At 37.4% G+C, this 20771-nt stretch overlaps 2 protein-coding genes across 8 annotated transcripts in view; one reads left to right on the top strand and one right to left on the bottom strand.

Annotated features, from left to right (window-relative positions):
* Positions 1-192: 192 nt before the first annotated feature.
* LOC112051869 (uncharacterized) lies at positions 193-10620 on the top strand. Its single transcript, XM_024090680.2, has 7 exons — positions 193-392; positions 485-705; positions 778-892; positions 1757-1842; positions 2319-2478; positions 3571-3695; positions 4580-10620. The coding sequence occupies exons 2-7, from the start codon at positions 694-696 to the stop codon at positions 4709-4711; spliced, it is 630 nt and encodes a 209-aa protein (XP_023946448.1). The 5' UTR covers positions 193-392; positions 485-693; the 3' UTR covers positions 4712-10620.
* LOC112052083 (cilia- and flagella-associated protein 43) overlaps positions 10616-20771 on the bottom strand; it is a 25594-nt gene continuing 15438 nt past the window's right edge. For 5 of the 7 annotated variants that reach the window (XM_052891352.1, XM_052891349.1, XM_052891351.1 and 2 more), the window contains 15 exons: positions 20390-20618; positions 19822-19942; positions 19519-19637; positions 18310-18477; positions 17642-17815; positions 17426-17553; positions 16992-17186; positions 16727-16852; positions 16387-16534; positions 15724-15882; positions 15027-15140; positions 13502-13645; positions 12461-12613; positions 11895-12031; positions 10616-11352 (listed from right to left, as the gene is read on the bottom strand). In XM_052891352.1, coding sequence (XP_052747312.1) covers positions 11211-11352; positions 11895-12031; positions 12461-12613; positions 13502-13645; positions 15027-15140; positions 15724-15882; positions 16387-16534; positions 16727-16852; positions 16992-17186; positions 17426-17553; positions 17642-17815; positions 18310-18477; positions 19519-19637; positions 19822-19942; positions 20390-20618 — 2257 coding nt within the window. In that variant the 3' untranslated portion in view covers positions 10616-11210. Of the gene's footprint in view, positions 11353-11894; positions 12032-12460; positions 12614-13501; positions 13646-15026; positions 15141-15723; positions 15883-16386; positions 16535-16726; positions 16853-16991; positions 17187-17425; positions 17554-17641; positions 17816-18309; positions 18478-19518; positions 19638-19821; positions 19943-20389; positions 20619-20771 lie in introns of those variants that run through there. The other 2 variants (XM_052891350.1, XR_008252430.1) reach the window with 2 other exon arrangements.

Genomic DNA, 20771 nt, shown 5'->3' with positions numbered 1-20771 from the left:
TGCAAACTGCAATCAGCTAACCAAAATACTGCATTGACGTTTCATTTTATTCTAGGCTTAAAAAATATAATGTACCTGTTTTATATTAAACTCTTACAAAATAACATTTTAATTCTAACCATTAAAGAAAAATATTAAAATTTACAAATCTAATATACCAGTGAGTTTACTATATTTGATATCTTAAAAATACAGAAAAAATGTACTGATCATAACTATTTTTATGGAAAGTAATCGTAAAATGAAACACAATCTACTGTCAGTTGTCACATCTTCACTGTCAATGTCAGTTGTCAACACACAAAATAATGTCCTCTAAAATCAAATACATTCGCTTTCTCAGCTGTTTACTAAAGTTAGTAGTATCTCTATGAAGCGGGAATTCACAAAAAGTATAATTTTAAATTTATAATACCTAATTAAGGTTTTCAAAATCAATATAAACAGCAAAACGAGAGACTAAAAAAAATATAATTAATTTCAGAACGAACCATGGAAGGAAAATCGCGCAGGCGCGAAAATTAAAGAAAAAGACAACGCAAAATGAGAGGCTAGCATTTTACATTTTAATAATTTTATCATAGTTTTATTAGATTTAAGTAGTTCAATGATAAGATAAAAAAAAGGTTAAAATGTTAGGTAAAACCAGGGGATCAAAAAGAAGCGATTATCGCTTTGTTGTTAAATATTGAAATGTTTCTGCAGGTACTAGTATTGTTGTATAATCAATATTTTGGTAAAATAGGCCGAATATTATACAATGTTTATGTTTTTCAGGGTCGCGTTATAATTGTTTGGTTATCGTGGCTTATCGGAGGCGTTTGCGGCGTTGTTATTCTGTTGATTATTATTTGTTACTGCCGCCTAATGCCGCGCCACCAGAAATCTTTCGGTAAGGTTTGTCTAGCATTTTGTATGACGAAAAAGAAAAGTAGTTGTGTATACTGTACTGTCTACTGATGACCTATGGTTCCGATGACGTTCCGATGACGTATGGGCCTCATAAGAAGGCTCAATCATAGAGCGGGCGATCGCTGAGTGATCGAATCAAAAATGAGGAGATCGAAAGTCACCGACATAGCTCAACGAGTCGCAAAGCTAAAATAGCAATGGGCGGGACACATAGTACAAAGAGCCGATGGACGTTTAGTCTTGGGGTCCCAAGATGTTGGAATGGCGATCCCGAATTAGAAAGCTCAGTGTTGGTCGACCCCCCTCCAGGTGGACTGACGACATCAAGCGAGTCACAGGGAGTCGCCGGATGCAAACGGTTTAGCATCGTGAAGATCGCTACCAAAGGCCTATGTATATAAGCTAAATATGACCAATCAACCTATAAACGAGTACAAACTATTTTGCCAGTAATACGATAATTTAAATTGAATTAGACTATCATATTATCTAATACTTATATACGAGTATTATCTCCTTTTCTCCAAAACAGCGCGCGATAGACTTTTGATCTTTTTTTTCTTGATTTATAAAAATAATTTCTTGTGTACATTAAACAACTATGGTAATTTTTACGGATATATTATTGAAAAAAATCTAGCAGAAACACTGTCTAGTTTCCCTTTCGCTTACGCATACGATAGCAGGCTTAAGTTATTATTTCTGTCGAGCGTTCCGAGATTCGCACGTTTCTTTTTAACTTGTTGGAGTTCTTTTTTTGGTTAAAGCCTTAGAGGGTGTTTTTAAGGAGTTAAAACTTATCTTACCTACTATGATAAATCAATTCTTTTTTCCATATTTTTAGACGAGCAATATCTCAAAGAACATTACACAATAAAAGAAGGGCATGGATATACGAATCAAGAAAATTACAGGGTGAAACATACAGAGGTAAGTATCATCTAATTACCTATTTCAAAATCCGGCTCGAAGGACCGAAAGGATGTGGGCGGCGCATCCAGTTATTTGTGGATGATATTGATATAGTGAACTGTATTTTCTGATACACTATAATATAATAATGATTATTGAATATATTAGAGTACGCCGCAGTGCAGACCGTAGAGCGTTGAACACTGAAGTTGGCATGTTAATGCCTAAACTGTGTCCAGTTACCGGATTGTTCTATAATATTCGACTGGTTCCTCGTTTTGAAGAGCTGATTGAGATCAGACTTATCAGGGGGTATTATTACAAATCATAAAACCCCTGGACGTAATAAAATAAGGTTAGGCTCGCGCTTCTACTATCTACGCTTATAAGGGTTCTGAATTTTTTTTCTCACACTATACAGGAATACATTATGGGATAATCGTTGGCCTTAGAAGAAAGGTGTAAAAGTGGCAGTGAGTGTGTGTCGTGCGCAGGTGCAAGTGCAGCGCCACATGCGGCCAGCCAGCTACGCGGGGGACGCGGAGTGCCGGCGCGGGCGCGAGGCGGTGCGCGCGCAGGCGCACTGCTACGTCAACCGCGTGCCTGACGCGCCGCGCGACCACGCCGGCGCCGGCCAGTACGCGTCCAGTGGCAGTGAGTGTGTGTCGTGCGCAGGTGCAAGTGCAGTGCCTGCCAGCTATGTGAAGTACGCAGAGTGCCGGCGCTCGCGCAGGCGCACCGCTATCTTTGCAAATAAGTAAAATGGTAACCCGTGGGAGTACGGTGGATGTCTTAGACATTCCAATTGAAGCTCCTCTAATTTGGTAGCCGTCTAGAGCGATTGACCAGCCTCGGTTGTTTAGCAGCTAGCGTTTCCGTCATGGTTAGCAGTTGCTGACATCCGCCTTAATCGTCTGGCCAGATTTATGAAAGCTAGTGTAGTGAACGACACTACGGCACTAGGCCACCAATCTCAGTCTCAATGAGCGCGCAATAATCCCGTGTTAGACAACCGGTTGTCACTGGGATATTATCGGATTAATATCAAGAGGATGTTTTTTTGGCTGCAGTGTAATAACGGCATCAAGTGCTTTGTAAGTGCTGACGCCAACGTATCCTTCGGAAGTGGACTGTATTTGGGATTTAAGATGTGATATGGCAGGACTCGGACAGGAACCAGACGGGAATAATAAGGCACATACCTTTGATATCCACTCGCGTTTCCCGCCAACTTTGAGAAGATGACCGGCCAACCACTGGTTACATAAGACGTCATCATATATATGATTGCTCGAGGAATACAGCAATTAAGAAACCCCGAGACAAATGGAAAGTACAGTTTAGGCACACATTTACACTTTTATATAATGTTCACACTGAACGGATGGCTTATATCATCACCATCCCGAGATACACTTCGCGTTCACACGTGGCAATTCTCGATAGTACTTAACGGCTTATATCATCACCGCGGTAGGTTTCGTACTGACTGCGCGGGCATAATGTCCACGCTGTGTTGCTAGCCACAATATGGTGTTGCCAGTATATATTGTGCCTTATTTTAAGGTAAGGTTAGGGACTTCAGGTTTAATGGTTTAGGAACAGGTAAGGTATAATGAGGTATTAAACGCTGGCGTAACCAGTAAGAATGTGCCGATGTAATTACAAACTTAAGATAGCTTGACAGGCGCAATGCAGGCGAATTGTTAAATGTTTTATTATCGAGTGTATGCGTGCTCCTTCCAGTGCTGGACGAGATGGAGGGCGCAGCCAGCATCGACGCGCTGAAGACGCGCTCGCTGCCCGCCTTCCTGCGCCCCAAGCCGCGCCCGCTGTCCACTGAAGACGACCTACACCAGCTGTACGCTAAGGTACATGCATATAGACTCCGGCAAGTTAGTTGAACCAAAATGGAGGTCAACTGTGCAGAAACAGTTATAAACCAAAGTGTTAAACGCGCAATTTTTTTTTTTCTGATTGTGTAAGTGCCGTAGGCTCCTTATGGGACCTCAGCGGCGTCACCGGGGGGTTTGGGCGAGCGCAGAAGCATCGCCTGATGGGGCCCGAAGGCAGAAGCAAGTAGATGGGCGGAACGACTCTCTAAGGGCGCAAAAACGCGCAAGCTCTGTGTATTAACGCTTCGGTTAAAGTATTACCTGATATTAACATTATTATAATATTCAAATGATTATTGAAAATTTCGTAGACGATTGTAACGTCAAGGTGTTGCTATGGTTACTCATTCGTATGACTATAGCATCCAAATGTGCTTCTGTACTGTCAATTTATAGGCCGCGTACTATATAACCTCATGCTTCAAAAAGTCAAAAATCTATGCCTCTTATGCACGCCAAGTGTCAATTAATATTTGTTTCGGTTCAGATTTAGAGCCCAGTGGATATGTCCTCTATCTTCCAACAAATACACCTCCAACTTTGCAGTTGTGTGTATTTTAACAAATTAAATATTACGTTTTTCAAACGGTGAAGGAAAAACATCGTAAGAAAACCTGTACCCCTGAGAATTTCTTAATTCTTAATTCTCTACGTGTGTGGTCCTCTCTGCATTGGACCAGCGTAAACTTACCTTAACCCTCTCGTGCTCAATATTGAGCTGAATATGGGTTGTTAATGATGATGATAATGTACTGGCTAGGTATAAGCTTCAATTTGTGCCCTGACCTGTAGTGGTTCATTTAAAATCTGACGATGATGGATGATGAAGAAGCTGAAGATGATGAACTTCCTACAATCAGGTGAACCTCAGTAAAAAGTACAAGAACCGCATGCGCAGCGAGCACGCGGCTATCATCGCTCTGAGCAAGTCGCAGAGCCAGTTCTTCGACGCGGACGCCGTCATCGTGTACGACCAGCGGACTGCGTTATAGGCAAAGAGGTTATACACAGGTAGTTATAGGTATAGACCTCGGCAACCAAAGTGGCGGTTATCTACCCAGGTACAGAAACCAAACTGTTACGATAAATATGTCAAATAATTGAAAATTTCACACGCGATTTTTATGTCGTCAAGGTTGCTATGGTTACTGGTCCGTACGACAATGACATCCACACGTGTTTCTGCGCATAGGTCAACTTATAGGCCGCCAACTATACTGGGGTAAAGGCATCTAATCTAAAGATGAAAGTTTTATACAACTTTGAATATTTGTAAATCAGACATTTTGGACAATAATACTTGTTGTGTCTGTTTTATGATAGCATACTTATATCTTCAAATTTTAATGTAATGAGACAGGAACATAATGGACATCTCAAATATATTAAAAAATCGTTTTTGTGGCAAATCAATGGTACAGTTGAACGCTGTGACCTATTTAAATGAACAGTGTGTGTTGTAAGTATAAAAGGCCCATGTAAATTTAAAACTGACAATATACTTTATTTTAACTTTATAATGTCACGTAAAAATTACGTAGGTAGGTATATGAGAGGGTTTCTTAGTGTTCCATTTTTCTTTTCCTTTCCTTTTCCCTTTTTTTACAAGCACATCATTTCAAACATCAAATTGGTGACTAAGTTTCAAATCCTCTCCTGGCGTTGGCGTTTGAAAAAAATGGGCCATTGAAAAAAGGCTGATAAATTATTAATTCATTTACTTATTTATAAGTGAAGTCAGTTTTAAGTTAAAATGATTAAAGTAAAGGCACTGTACCATTGCAGCGCACGTATAGGTACTTACATGGTATACTTATGACCAATTTTAACAGTATGCGTAAGTTGAAGGCGTTTCCAAAGCTAGAGGACCAAGTTTTGTGACATTAGAACAAAATACCAGAAGTTTGATTAGAATGGGGATCTGGGGCACCATTAGAATGGGGATCTGTGTTCAACAAAAGGTAACTACCTAACTACCTACTCCTGTTGTCAAGATTGTCATTGCACAAGTGACACGCCACAGATTAATAGATACCTACTACGTGTCACGCATTTACGTGTATTACTAACTACCAAGGTTTCTTTTGATGGTTGTCTGAAAAATCGATTGTTCAAATGCGAATATGTAGGCGATAACACTACCTAAATCTCTCGTATTCGTGTTCGATTGTGTACATGAGCCATTAAATCCTTATTGAAAATCCGTAGATCAATGATGATGAATATAGTTTGGCTAATGAAAATAGAGACTGAAATGGCCCGGCAAATAGGGGTGATGACAGTTTTTTAAATTGTATGTAAATTAAGAGTATACTAATAGCAAAGCAATTTTGTAAAAGTAACAGGGTGTCTGCGATCATTACTTTCGGAGCTACAGGGATTTAAAGGGTCAGATTTGCGGCGCTGCCGCGGATCCCTGAAAAACGCTCCATACAAAATGACACGATTTAGTGACGTCGTTGACTCCCTGATCGTTAGGTTTGTATGGGCGTTCAAACAAAATTACTAATATCTTTGTTATTTATGCGTTTATGTTTATAGTTCATTTATTGAAAAATGTCACATTTAATGTAAGGAAGCTAAAACTGTATGATTTTTCATCTAATTACGATAAAAAAAAAATTATAGATTTTGAAATTTTATAATCTTATTTATTTTGCAAATATCCAGACAATTTTTGCTCTTTATGTATAAATTAGTTAACCTTGTTTACCCGAATGTATCATAAAAATCAATATATTCAAACATAGTCATCATCCCCATTCAAAAAACTATCTACGAATCTTTAATAAACGTTTAAGTGTGAACACATTACTACATATTGCTATTAAATTAAATTGCAATTATCAAACTTGGGTTATTTAAATATTTTCACTATTGTTTTAGGAACGCCCTCCATTTTATTTAAATTTGCCGGATTTCAGTCTCTACTTTTATTAGCCAAACCCTATTACAATACTATCCCTGACACGACATCTACATTCTACATATCAGATAATATTAGTTACATCAACTGCACGGTTTGAGATTTCATACGAGTTACGACAGTTTCCTTTGGGGTTTATATTATAGGCAAATACTAACTGTGCGATGCATTCAGGGGTAGCTATGCCGTATGACAATATTCAATTCAATTCAATTCAATTTATTTATTTGCAATTGTACAGTTACATTAGCTGGTATAAAATAAATGTTGAAGTAGGTACATTATACAATTCGCCATGTACTGGCATGCAAATTTCTTAAAACACTATCTAAAAATCACTAGTCAAAATAAATACAATATTAAATTAGTTTTTACAATATCATATGCGCACTATATTTATTTATTTATTTTGAAATGTCTTATTCTCTAAAGTGTCAATAAATTACGTCAAAGTTTATTAAAAAATGTCAATCAAGTAATCTTTAATAGAATAATAACATTTCTTGAGCAAAATCAAATATCAGGATTGCAACTATTATTTAATAAGTAATACACAAGACAAATTAGCGTCCGGTTTTAAGAGTAGTTATTCTCCAATTAATTTACGGAAAGGCGCGATGTGCTGTCGACCCCTGTATCACGCGAGCGACTGTAAAGCGGTTTGCCCATAGACACTAAACGTAGTGGCGTAACTACAGGGTAGCAGGGTTCGCAATATGCCACGAGCCCATGTTTTGAAGGACGAGATGCTATGAGCTAGTGAGAAGTAATCTTACAATTTAAAAAATTACGTGGACCATTTTTTGGGGCCCGTCCAATTTTGCCACGGGCGAAATGTTTAGTTACGCCACAGCTAAAATGAAAAATATTTCTCACCGTGTAGATGATGGACTCATAGAAATAACAATATCTTATTAAGTAGCTACTTGTAGATAAAAGCAATTTGTAAATGTATACTATGCCGTTATAGATGCGCCCTTTCAATAATGAAACATTCTTAAGCTGGTCGTTGAGATGAAATATTGATATAGAATATGTATATTGTACAGAAGTGTCCAGCCAGATACATGCGTGTTTTTATACGGTGGTACCAAATGTTCTGTGTACCCATTTGAGGTAATTTGCAAAGAGCATTTTACACGACAAAATATTTGAGTTAGACGAGAATATAAAATCCGGCCGCTCAGAGATTGCGTTTCTGACATATGTCAATGTCACCTTTTTATAATTAGTTAATTAATTGGTTGTTAATAATTTTAGCCCAAAATTAATACGTTTATTGTAAGTTGGCATAATTATGTTATTACTCGATATTATGGTTAATAAAAGATATTTAAATATCTCATTGACATTGACAGGTGTCAGAAACGCAATCTCTGAGCGGCCGGTCTTTAACTGGCAACAAGAATATAAAGTAACTCAGTGTATGCGTGTTTCTGGCTGTCAATATAAAACACTGACTCTCAGAGTATCATGAATACGCTTCTGTTCTGCTCAATACGCACATATTTACGAGTGCCCTTCCGGTGTCTGTTTTCTGTTACAATTTAAACACTTTCAAGGCAAAAGTGAATAGGCACTATCTAGGCAAGCGCATCCTAATAAAGATCTCATCATTGCTGCATTCCATTGCTCTCCATCAGGCATATTAGTCAAGCGTAAGCCAGGTTATGTCCCGTAATTGATGAATAAAACGCAAATGTTAGATACACCACCTAATTAGACATTTTAATCATTTTTCTTTAAAGAATATACCCCTAGAGTTATGGAAAATACTCCCGAGTACTCTGTAATGTATAAACAAAATAAATGTTACTGCGTTGAAAAACTGATTCAAAATGGAAAATTTTGAAAAATCCGGAAATAAAAATATACGTTGCACCCTTGGGAATTTTTCAAAACTATTCAAATTAGTTTTAGATAATTAGGTGGTGGTGTATCTACCATTAACGTTTTACCTATTAATTACGGGACATCTGTATTAAAGAATGGCCAAGTTGTGCGATCTATACAACATTTAGACATGATTAAGAAAGTAATTTTCATAATAATAAAAATTAAAAGTTTATACTCGAGAATATTTCTAATACAATAGTAGTAATAGTTTGATTAGATATATCGAAATATTTGAGAGATTTGAGGAAGCGACTGTTGATTATGTGATATATATAATTTATTGCTTATTTATAAAATAACGAAATTGTGGCCTAAGTCGTAGGTTTTCTAACGTTTTTCACGTACTATCGCGTACAGAATGTGTTTAACAATAATTATTATATTAGTTAATGTAATTATTTTAATAGGGCTGGGCTTTTTTTTTTTTTTATTCTTTACAAGTTAGCCCTTGACTACAATCTCACCTGATGGTAAGTGATGATGCAGTCTAAGATGGAAGCGGGCTAACTTGTTAGGAGGATGAAAATCCACACCCCTTTCGGTTTCTACGCGGCATCGTACCGGAACGCTAAATCGCTTGGCGGTACGTCTTTGCCGGTAGGGTGGTAACTAGCCACGGCCGAAGCCTCCCACCAGCCAGACCTGGACAAATTAAGAAAATCTCAATCTGCCCAGCCGGGAATCGAACCCAGGACCTCCGTCTTGTAAATCCACCGCGCATACCACTGCGCCACGGAGGGCTTGTTTGAAATTACTATCGCAGTTATAATATACACGTTTAAGAAACTTTTCTATATATTTAAATATGTATTTAATAATATTTCTTATTCTTGTAGATCAGGAGAACATTTTTCCCAAACTAGATAAACTTAGTGAAAAGTTTGGATTGGTATATTACATTTTAAAAATCATACTACATCATATAAATGCTTAGTTAAATATTAAATGTTGCTATGTTGTCTGTTTAATGTTTACAATAGTAAAATAATTAAATGTACGCGATTCTATGTACGTCCCTAAATAATAGTGTTGAGGGACTTGTAGGGAACTTGTATATACAGACATTTAAAGTATTATATACATTCTTGTATAGATTTTTATAACATAGTTTATAATCGTTGATGTGTTTGTATGTGCCCAACTGTACTCGGGCTAGCTTACAGTGGAGCCTTGTTTTGAGCCGAAGCTTAGTTGGTTTAGATGGTTGCTTAAACGGCACAATAATAAAATAGTGTTGCCTAATCTTTTTTTTAAATTGTTATTCAGACCCGTATGTTTCTAATAAGAAGTTTTTTTTTAATTTTTTTTTGCAATTTTTTAGGGTTTCGTACCTCAAAACAACAAACAGGATCCATACAAGATTGTTTTGTTGTCCGTCGGTCCCTAAGACCCTTTATTCGGGAATACGTGGAGGTATCAAGGTACGGTCCCATGAAGCTGTGAAAAAATCAAAAATCTAAGTTTACGTAAAAAATTCCGCAAAATTAACCTATGAAATTTGGCAAGTAACTATATGTTTGTAATAAAACAAGGGATCTGAAATTGTCTCGCACTAGTCCAGTGTTTTACAGTATGTATAGGTATGCGTATTATCATAAATATGGTGTACGTTTTTTTGCAGTATTAACGTCGTGCGAATGGTTCTATGAACAACGTATATTTATTCACTAAGTTGTGTATCACTGTATACCTACTGTAAAAAACGTATAGGACTATACCGTGTGAAACTAGCGTAAAACGCTCAAATTCAAAAATATGTAATTCGATGTAAAGCTCAAAGACCATCGAGTTTATATTTCTATTTTTAAGTTGTTAATGATAATTAAATACACAGCTCAAACATCATTTTTATGATACAGCAGGTTCTTATTCTACAACTCAAAATAACCCAAAATATAAGTCCAAACAATAAACTAGGCGAGTTATAGAGCTAAATCTACAAGAGAGATAGAAAATAAGAAAGACAAAAATTCTTAAATACATAATGAAGAGCTATTAATGCATTTGGACGACTTGTATTTTGGGTAAAAATCGTTTGTAAATTGTTTCTATGGAAAAAATAAAAACCCATAAATTGCATTTTTACTTCTTTTTATTTTTTTTCTATGCACTAATTAAATCCTTACCTAATATTCCTGTGAAGAGTAAAAATTGTAAAATGAAATCGACATTAACAATGATCGAAATACATTAACACATGAATTCACATGCGTAAATAAGCATTATAATGAGATCAAAAATAATATTTAAGACGATGATATTATTGGCGTTACAGTAAATTCTCCATAAAAAGAGAAAATATTTTTTTTTTGTTCATTAATAAAAATAAAACCCAACTGACGATAAAAATAGAGAATAATTTACTAATGATCGTAGTAATTTACCCTAGTACCTACTGTGAGCTTACAATACATTTAATGAGTCAGTCAGTTTGTGAATGCGTTACGAAAGTGTAATCGAGGCTTTAAAGACGCGTGCTGCCATCTACATTCTACAGACATAGTAAAACAGTGTTTGTCATTTTAAGCTAGCAGTAGATGGCGTTCTTAGAGAACTTTGAAACAATCCCTTTTTGTATTCCAAAACCCCATTGCGACCCAGTTACGCCTGACACTCATAGATGGCACTAATTTTTCCTCGAGTTTTGTTGGATTTGCTTCCGTGAAGTGCTACGTGATGGTGCGGAAGGAGGCGAGCGTGGGGTAGGTCTTGAGCCGCAGCAGTTCCAGCTCGGTCTGCAGCAGCACGATGCGCGTGTGGTTGGCTTGCACCTCGCGGATCAACTGGCTGCGCATCACTAGCGTTTCCATACTGAAAAACAATTTGAATTAAATTTTAGCCACTAAAATGTGGCAGAGGAGTACTAAGAAGAAATATGTCATCATGGCTACGAAACATAAGTTAAAGCTGGCGCAAAGACAGTCTGAGAACATTTCCGTCTAGTCATAGACAAGAAGCTTATAAAAAACGATTGTATTTGAGACCACACGACCGATAAAACTTCTTTTAAAAATAAAACAATACATGGAAGACAAACTTGAAAAATAGTAGCTGTTAGTAGCGCCATCTCTCGTGTCGGACTTGCTTCACTTCACAACTTTTCAATTAAGTGCATTTTAAGAAATTCAATATAATAATGTGTTTTAAGCAGTGAAGGACACATTATAAGGAAACTTGCAGACCTGAGAATTTTCTTGATTCTCTTCGTGTGTGAAGACTGCTAATCTGCATTGGGCCAGTGTGGTGAGCTCGTGCTCAATAGTGAGTGAATATGGGTTTTTAATGATGATGACATCTTATCAAACAAGAGGGTGTATGACGTTGATTGACAATAATGAACAAATACCACGTACCGTTTCTTAAATATGCGTCGAATGCGTATGGGTTCCAAAGGATCCTCGTTCAGTCTCTTCTCTGATACTTTCACATTGAGCGCCACTATCATCTTCTCCAACTCTTGTGCTTTCGTTTCTATCGCATCGATTTTCAGCTAAAGCAAGCAGTAGGTTAATGTTAAACTTGATTTTGCAATCTTTACCTACCTTAGATTAGAGAGATGACCTATGGGTCTGAAGAGATGATCTATGGTGGTGGATTTGGTCGCTAATTATGGGCGTTATAAAAAGATTCAAGAGTCACACAGCGTTTGGAAGTCCCTATTAAAGACCTATGTCCTGCAATGTACGTCTATCGGCTGATATGACGATGATGATAACCTACGTTAGCCTAATATAACACATCACTAGAGGATCGTGTTGATCATAACGCTCTTTTACTTAGATAAGTTAAGCCTAACAAAATTTGAGCACCATGTTGTCAAAAATGTTACAATTAATCTTATCGCCTCTTATCTCCGTAATAGAATACCAAAAGAATTCATAAGTATACCTATATTATGTAAGTTTATTAAATAAAATACCTCCACTTCTTCAACATTTTTGATCTGGTCATTCAATATTTTATTGACAGACACCTTGGAGGCTTCCATCTCTTTCTCCATTTTTGCGTATTCCTGCTCGTCTGTGTAACCCAGCTCTTTGTTCTTCAAATAGCTTTGTAACTCCTTAGGTATCTATAAAAATAAAACATTTAGATATTCTACAGTTTGTCTACAGCATAAGAAAGTGACTAGTGTCAGAGTAGGTAGGTAGTAAACGGACCATAGATATAGTTAAGGTTGTTTGTTGCATGATACATACGAGTGCATAACTGTACAGTTGAAGTCTTGTGTCGAGTAATCGCAGTAGGTCCCCTACTTTTGTTCCTTTTTCAATACAAGATACGATAGACGAAGATAAGGTGCTGGTCTTTTTTTATCGAGTTGCCCGGGAGAGAGACTAATTTAATTGTTCTATTTTTTTGGTGGATAAATAGAATATCGATATGACATCGATATCGATATGTAGACGGCTAGATCACTTTAAAGATATCAGGTTGTCGTAGCCAGCCATTGTACACCACACTACCTTTTCTCTTAACTGTGTTGTGCGATGCAGAAGTTACTGCAAAAATGTTATGATTGCAGACTTCTTCTTTGATTGCAGACATATTTTCTCCTCTGTGGTTTGGTAAGGGAACGTCCATCCTCGAAGAAGACTTTCACGATATCCAGAGGCAGAAAACCAGAGAAAAGGTCGCTAATTATTTCTGTTGTACCTTCTTCTTTTGTTTTGGTAACATGGTGTTAAAATCAAAATTTTGTAGATTGGTTGATTAACAACTAGCAGACGCTCGCAACTCCGTATTGCGTGAAATTCTGTATTGATCTTCAAATCACGCAGGAACCATTGATTTTTCCGCGGCAAAAATTAGGCTATGTTCTGCTCCAAGATCCAATATATATTAATATCAAATTCCATTCAAATCAATTCAATTGCATAACCATGATAAGGTAACAGACAGATATACATACTCACGCATTTAATAGAATTGGGGGTAATTCAAACACAATTACACATACCTTCAGCCGTTGGTAGGAGTACAGCTCCTGCTCCAAATGTCTCAGCTTCATCTTCATCTGCGCGTGCTCCCACTCCTTGGACAGGATGCCCTTCCGGAACTCCACCTGCTTGCGCATCATGCGCAGCTTCAACTCGCCCACGCGCTGACAAATACAATAACCTCCATTAGGTTATATAGGTATAATATTTATATTATATACTAGCGGACACCCGCGACTTCGTCTGCGTGAAACCCTACTACTACGCCTACCCCTACCCTACCCCTATCCTACTACCCCTATGGTAGGGACCATGCGACGGCGACGGAAGCTTAAAAAATGGAGTAACTTCTCCCGTTTTCTCGACATTTCCCTTCACTGCTCTGCTCCTATTGACGGTAGCGTAATGAAAAGTATACTTTAACCTGCCCAGGAGTATGAAGAATAATTGTACCAAGTTTTGTTTAAATCCGTCGAGTAGTTTTTGTTTCTATAACGAACATACCACGCGACGGAAGCTTAAAAAATTATGTAACTTCTCCCGTTTTCCCAACATTTCCCTTCACTGCTCTGCTCCTATTGATCGTAGCGTGATGAAAAGTATACTATAACCTGCCCAGGAGTATAAAGAATAATTGTACTAAGTTTCGTTAAAATCCGTCGAGTAGTTTTTGTTTCTATAAAGAACATACAGACAGACAGACAGACAAAAATTTTACTGATTGCATTGTTGGCATCAGTATCGACCACTAATCACCCTCTGATAGTTATTTTGGAAATATATTTCATGTACAGAATTGACCTCTTTACAGATTTATTATAAGTATAGATTATATAGGTACCAGCATTGGTAGAGCAGTTGACATAGGCGTATAAAGTGGGCCGTGCCCACCCTAAGATTTTGGACTTCCGATATAAACCACTAGTAATACTAATAATAGACTTGATGTCAGGGGCCAGGCCCACCCCAGGAAATAATTCTAGATAGGTACGCCTGGCAGTAAACTATACTTTATGTTCGGAAGCTTTATTTTCCAAATTAATGCGAGTTTGATCTATTCTGTTAAATTTTTTTAATTTGAGCACTGACCACCAACAGCAGACAAAACTGTTTGCTCTGCTGGTGCTAGATTTGGTCGTGGTCGCTATTTTACTTAAGACGCAGCACAGAGCAATTTACCATTTTGGCATGATAATAAGTAGAATAAACTGAAAGGGATAGATAGGTACTTACCTAGTTACCTATCATCATCATCATCATTATCATCATATCAGCCGATGGACGTCCACTGCAGGACATAGGCCTTTTGTAGGGACTTTCAAACTTAAATCTTGCACCACGAATAACTCAAATTAAAAAAAAAGATGTTATGTTGTACTTACTCCAATGAAGATTGCTCACTTCAAAAATGTACCAGCAATCAGCCAGTACTCAGCAATATTAATTCCAAAGATGCAATATAGACGATACCGTTGCAACAGCAGGTCAGGCATGAAACTGTTGAATTTCAGTAATTGTACATAAAGTACGTGTTTATACACTCACGAGTATAACTTGATTGACTTTTTCAATTTCTTCGGTCGGAATGAGCGTCGCGTCTTCAAAGTCGCTGATGTGACCCGTTGTTATTATTTCCACTTGCCCTGCCGGTAGCACTAGCTGCAATAAAATTATGTAACGAATATATTCTACACATCTTAATCATAAATACATTAAAGGCAGGGTAGGGGTAGGGGTGGGGTACGGATAGGGTAGCGTTAGGGTAGAAGTAAATCCTAGTCCTATAAGTCCTTTTACTACTCGTATCAACCCCTATTTTTTAATACCGTTAAGGCAAAACAACGTTTGCCGGGTCAGCTAGTATTATTATAAAACAAACTTCTCTGCCGCGTCTGTCTTTCTGTAATACGATAAACTCAAAGATTATTGAATTGATTTTCATGCGGATTCAAAACAAAAACGTTGCTTTCTAACCAAACCAGATGATGACTTAAAAGTACGTATTAGAATTTTTCAGTTTAACACACTAATGCATCACTCAATCTTTGAAGTGATAATTGAAGAGTAAACCGCTTCGTAACGTAACGCGTTACGGCGCCTCTCTGTCTAGCTTCCTTTTCTATCACGCGTACGGCAGCAGGTTTAAGTATATCACTTATGTCGAGCGTCCCGAGACACACAGGTCTTTTTGTCTGTACTTACTACTACATCTAAACACTGACCATCTTCCGAAGGTAGGTACCTGTATGGTCTTGTTCCTGGCAGCCAGTTCCACCTTGTCCCTGTGGTGCAGGATCAGCTCGTTGGTGGCGGCGAGGCGCTGGCGACGCGCCGCGGCGGCCGCGCGCCAGGCGATGCCCGCCGTCTCCACGTACGACACCTCTTGGGCCACTGCACGCATCTAAACATCATTATGTTATCTATGGTATAATTGTCATACATATAGCCGAGATAGCCACCGATTACGGAGGGTGTGGATTCGAATCCGGTCCGGGGCAGCACCTCCAACTTTTCAGTTGTGTGCATTTTAAGAAATTAAATATCACGTGTCTCAAACGGTGAAGGAAAAACATCGTGAGGAAACCTGCACACCAGAGAATTTTCGTGTGTGAAGTCTGTCAATCCGCATTGGGCCAGCGTGGTGAACTAGACTCGAGCTCAGCAGTGAGCCGAATAGGGGTTGATAATGATGATGATAACATTACTGCAACTGAAAATACCGATGGTATTGAAGAAAAAACCGAGTGTGCTTTAAACTACACGACTGAAGTAAGACTTCTTTAGCTCTCCCTCTCGACGTCCGCTCGATTATGTTTCGTAACGCATTCACTGACTTACATCTCAAGTCAAGTTTAACAGTTTTCACTTTCAAGATGATCTTACAATGGCATAAAATGTAACTTACTCTTATTTCGTTCTCGATTTTACCGCGTCTAAGTTTGCACATGCTGACCCACAGTCCTTCGTCCATCACGGGCGGCATGTTGCTGATCTGGTCGAGTTGTTCAATACTGTCAAAGTACGTAAGAGTACAAAGTATTGACATTGCTGTTCTGTTAAGAAAAACTTTTTAGGATATACTTACGTATATCTATATCGCTAGGTACCTACTGATTTTAATTAGGTAAAATGAACAAGAAAAGGAGTAAAAGATGTCTTGCATTTTTTTATCTATTTGTGGTTCTTCCTAACCACAGATAGATAAAAAATGCACAATGAAGATTTTCATAAAAGAATATACTCACCCCTTGAAGTAATCGATGCAGTCCACGTGCAGAAGTGGGGGCTTCACGCCTGTAAGCACGGCGTTGGCTAGATCGTACAGAACCACCGGGATCATTGTAGCGCGTTGAACCCATTTGGGTCGTTTCCTATTATTGAAAAAAAAACGGTTAACTTGTCTACTGCATTATCTTTTGTATTTAGGCTCATTAAATATGTTAGTACTTTATTAGTTACTTTTGTGTGTTTATACTATGTACTCGAAATGACTTGTTGAATTGTTATTACTTAAAAAACTTGTAACACTGGTCAACGATGATCGGCGAGAGATCAGCGAAGGGGTTCTTGAAGGTGCGGTCGAGGTATTTGTCCTTCGTCGTCAGACTCTCGTATGTCGCCTGACAGTCCTCGTATTGCTCCTGTATCAAATGTGTTTCATTGTGAAGCACTTCTAGCTCCTCTTCGTACTTCTTTATGTCTTTCCTGTAATTATTCATATTTTACAACAATCATCATCAATAATATTATTGGGCTCACTCTTGATTATGGGTCTCCTATCAGAATGAAAGAGGTTACGATAATACTCCACCAAGCTAGCCCGATGCTATGATTGCAATGATTGGCAGACTTCATACACGTAATAGAATTGAGAAAATTCTAAAGTTCCCTCACGATGTTTTTACCATAGATGTACCAGGCGAGTACTGAATAATTTTACTGACCGCATGTTTTCCAACGTTTCAGCCATTTCTACACGATCCAAATTCGTTCTGCGCAGACGCATGAGATTTAAATTTTCTTGCCCAATCACGGAATCCACTTTTAATTTTGTGAGCCACATTTCTTTTACCTATAAAATGTTCTAAACAATTATAAAGTAAAATGTATGCAAAATTTAAACTACTAATAGAAATGTCTTTACAAAACTCAAACTATACCTTTTGATTAAACTTTACGATTCCTTCATTAAGCGTTTGGGATAATTTGGCGTATTCAGCGTGCAACATCTTCCTATACTTGTCTCTCTCTTCGTTCCTGAACGCCACTTTGGCTTCGTATTCAAATACATAACGTAAATCTTCCTCGTTAAATTGTTCTGGTTCTTTCTCCAACTAAAAAACAACAAAACACACACCTTATTATAATTTTGCTCCAAATTTCGGTTAATTTATCTGGATAACAATATTCGGATGATGATAAATGTGTCAATAAGGTGCTGCAAGGATTAATTGGAGGAAATTACAGACAGAATAACGAATGTATGTATGTAATAGAAACTAACAATGGAAAACAAGAATAATTGAGACGTTACGTAATGTAATAAATGCAAATATTGGTCTTCGTGACTTGTTTAAAGCGTTTGATTGTGTGCATCATATGCCTAATTCAATGTATAAATATATGTATGAATTTAGGATGTATTTTCCAAAAATAATTTGAATTAACTAGCAGACCTAATCAAGCTTCGCTTTGACTTATTACAAATTTATTTGACTTAGAACTAGACTTCACCCCAATTAGGTACTACAGTTACGCAAGGAACCAAGAAGCTGTCGACGACAAACGGAAACTTTAGCCGCTCATAATAAAATGGCGAATTACAGACCATGCACTGTGGCATCGGAATAGGCTTCTTGATCTCTTCGTGCCACAGCTTCTCCAGCACTCCGTCCATCATGTACACGAGCGCGCGCTCGCGGAAGTCGTCCTTGGGCTGCGGCTCCGGCGGCGGGACCACCACCTGGCTGGGGCTGATGTACGGCTCTATGCTGCACTGGAAGATCAATTCAATTCAATTCAATTCAATTTATTTATTTGCAATTGTATAGTTAGGTACATTAGGTGGTTTACAATAAATGTTGAAGTAGATGCATTATACAATTCGCCATATACTGGCATGCAAATTTCTTAAAACACTACACACAAAATAAAAACACTACAGACAAAATAAGTATAATAAAATTTAAATTAGTTTTTAACAATATCTTATGCGCAGTATTTATATAATTCCAAATGTCTTATTCTCTAAAGTGTCAATGAATTATGTCAAAGTTATTAAAAAATGTCAATTAAATAATCTTTTATAGAATAGTAACATTTCTTGAGCAATAATTCTTTGATTTTATTCTTAAATACGGCAGCACTCAAGTTTCTGTCAGCTAACGCTGGAGGCAGTTTATTGTACAATTTAGGTGCCATGTGAAATATGCTATTATTATATAATGATGTTTTATGCCATGTATAAAGTAATTCTTTGAAATAAAAAAAAATCATAAAATTCATTTGTTTCATTTTAATTCAAAATCGTTTTAAACTAAGTGTAGAATATAAGAATTTTATTAAAATATTATCCTCAATAATTATCTACGTGTGTGAAGACGTGAACGTGGCGGACTATTAGTCTAACCCTCAGACCAATTATAGAAGGACCTGTATCGCACTCATAGTCACAAACAAAATTGTCTGTCATTTTCTGAGGAAAATGAGCTTAGGTTTGGTATTTATCTTTAACTAAACTAGAAGTTTTTGCCCGTTTTTTACACAATTCAATTACACAAAATGGTATTTTAACGGAGCTCTTTAACCGACGAACACGATTACAACTATTTAACATCGACTCTATAGAAACAGTTTTTATAATCGCATTAGATCGTTGATCATATACTTTGATAGAAAAGTAACGTCTAGCGAGACAGGTCCTATACAATAATTGGTCTGAGGTCTAACCCCTTACATTTTGTGAATCGAGCTCAACAGTGACCCGAATATGGGTTCCTATTGATGATGATGATGAAGCTTTGTATTCTAATATTACCTCTTCAGGATCAACTTTTATTAGTCTGTGCGGTTGTTCTTCTTGCGCCCATTCAGGATCTTGGATATGGATGGCCAGGTGGTGGAAGCTTCCTCGTAAGTCTGATAACTTGTTTAGTTCTGTAATTTTTGAGGACCATTTTATTATTACACTACGCGCAACTTCGTTTCCATGAAATTCAGTTTGTCGCAAATCCAGCGGGGACTTTTTAGGCTACTTTTTAGAAAAAGTAACCCATAGAAATCCAGTAATCCAGTAGTAAAAATTTGTGAAAAAATAAATGAATGTAACAATAATAACAACCATCGATAATGAAGCGAAGGCGTGCATTTCTATCTTCCACAAGACCGACTTCGCGTTTCTTCTGGTTCATTAAATCGTCGAACTGTTTATTGAACCATAGCCGCATGTTTTGAGCGTTGAGCTGCAAAATCAATTAAGATTAGATTAATACTTAAAGGATATATATAGATAACAGCCGACACTCGAGAGTAAAACAAATACATTCATGAAGTATGTATGAAGCTTTTGTTTTAAATAAAAAGGCAATTATAATTCTAAAAAACACAGAGGTACTAAATGGAGAGAACATTAATCAAACAAAGATGCTAAACTCAAAATATGTCAGATCATGAAGTGGGAAAAATGAATGGACTAATTAAATATAACATAGCTAGTTGCTTTCTTAAAAGTACCCATTGGTTGATCGCTTACCAAATTGACAGATGACAATGAAATAGGTTAATAACTGCATACTTAAGATGACTTAAGCCGTACTATTCAAGGCCTAACAGGAGGTATACTTTATTTGTATGTTCAATATCCGCGGTTGGCTGATGAATGAGTGATAGATGAAGCAACATTTTCTTACTTTAATAATATGCTGCAGCCAGTCCATTTGCAAGAAACTAAAAGCCATGGTCTGCGGGATCATGACGGTAGGGATGTCGATGAAACGGTGCGCGTTGGACCCGGACAGCACGTAGGGCTCCGCTACCGCATCCTCCGACGTCTCGTCCGGGACTTCGGACAGGAACTGGCTGTCCACGCTTTTGAGTACCTCAGCCATCGATGATGGTACTGCACTTAACTTGTTTGACCTTCAAACAAAATAGACGATATTGATATTTTAAAACAAAGGAGACCATTTTGAACTCACCTCACAGAAAAAAATAAATAACGAAAAATCTTTATTGTACAATAAATCGAAACTACCAAAAATAATCAAAATTGGACATTAGGTAATATTTTCC

This window comes from Bicyclus anynana, chromosome 3, assembly GCF_947172395.1.
Source record: "Bicyclus anynana chromosome 3, ilBicAnyn1.1, whole genome shotgun sequence".
NCBI lineage: Eukaryota > Metazoa > Arthropoda > Insecta > Lepidoptera > Nymphalidae > Bicyclus > Bicyclus anynana.
This window is presented reverse-complemented; position numbering and strand designations above follow the sequence as displayed.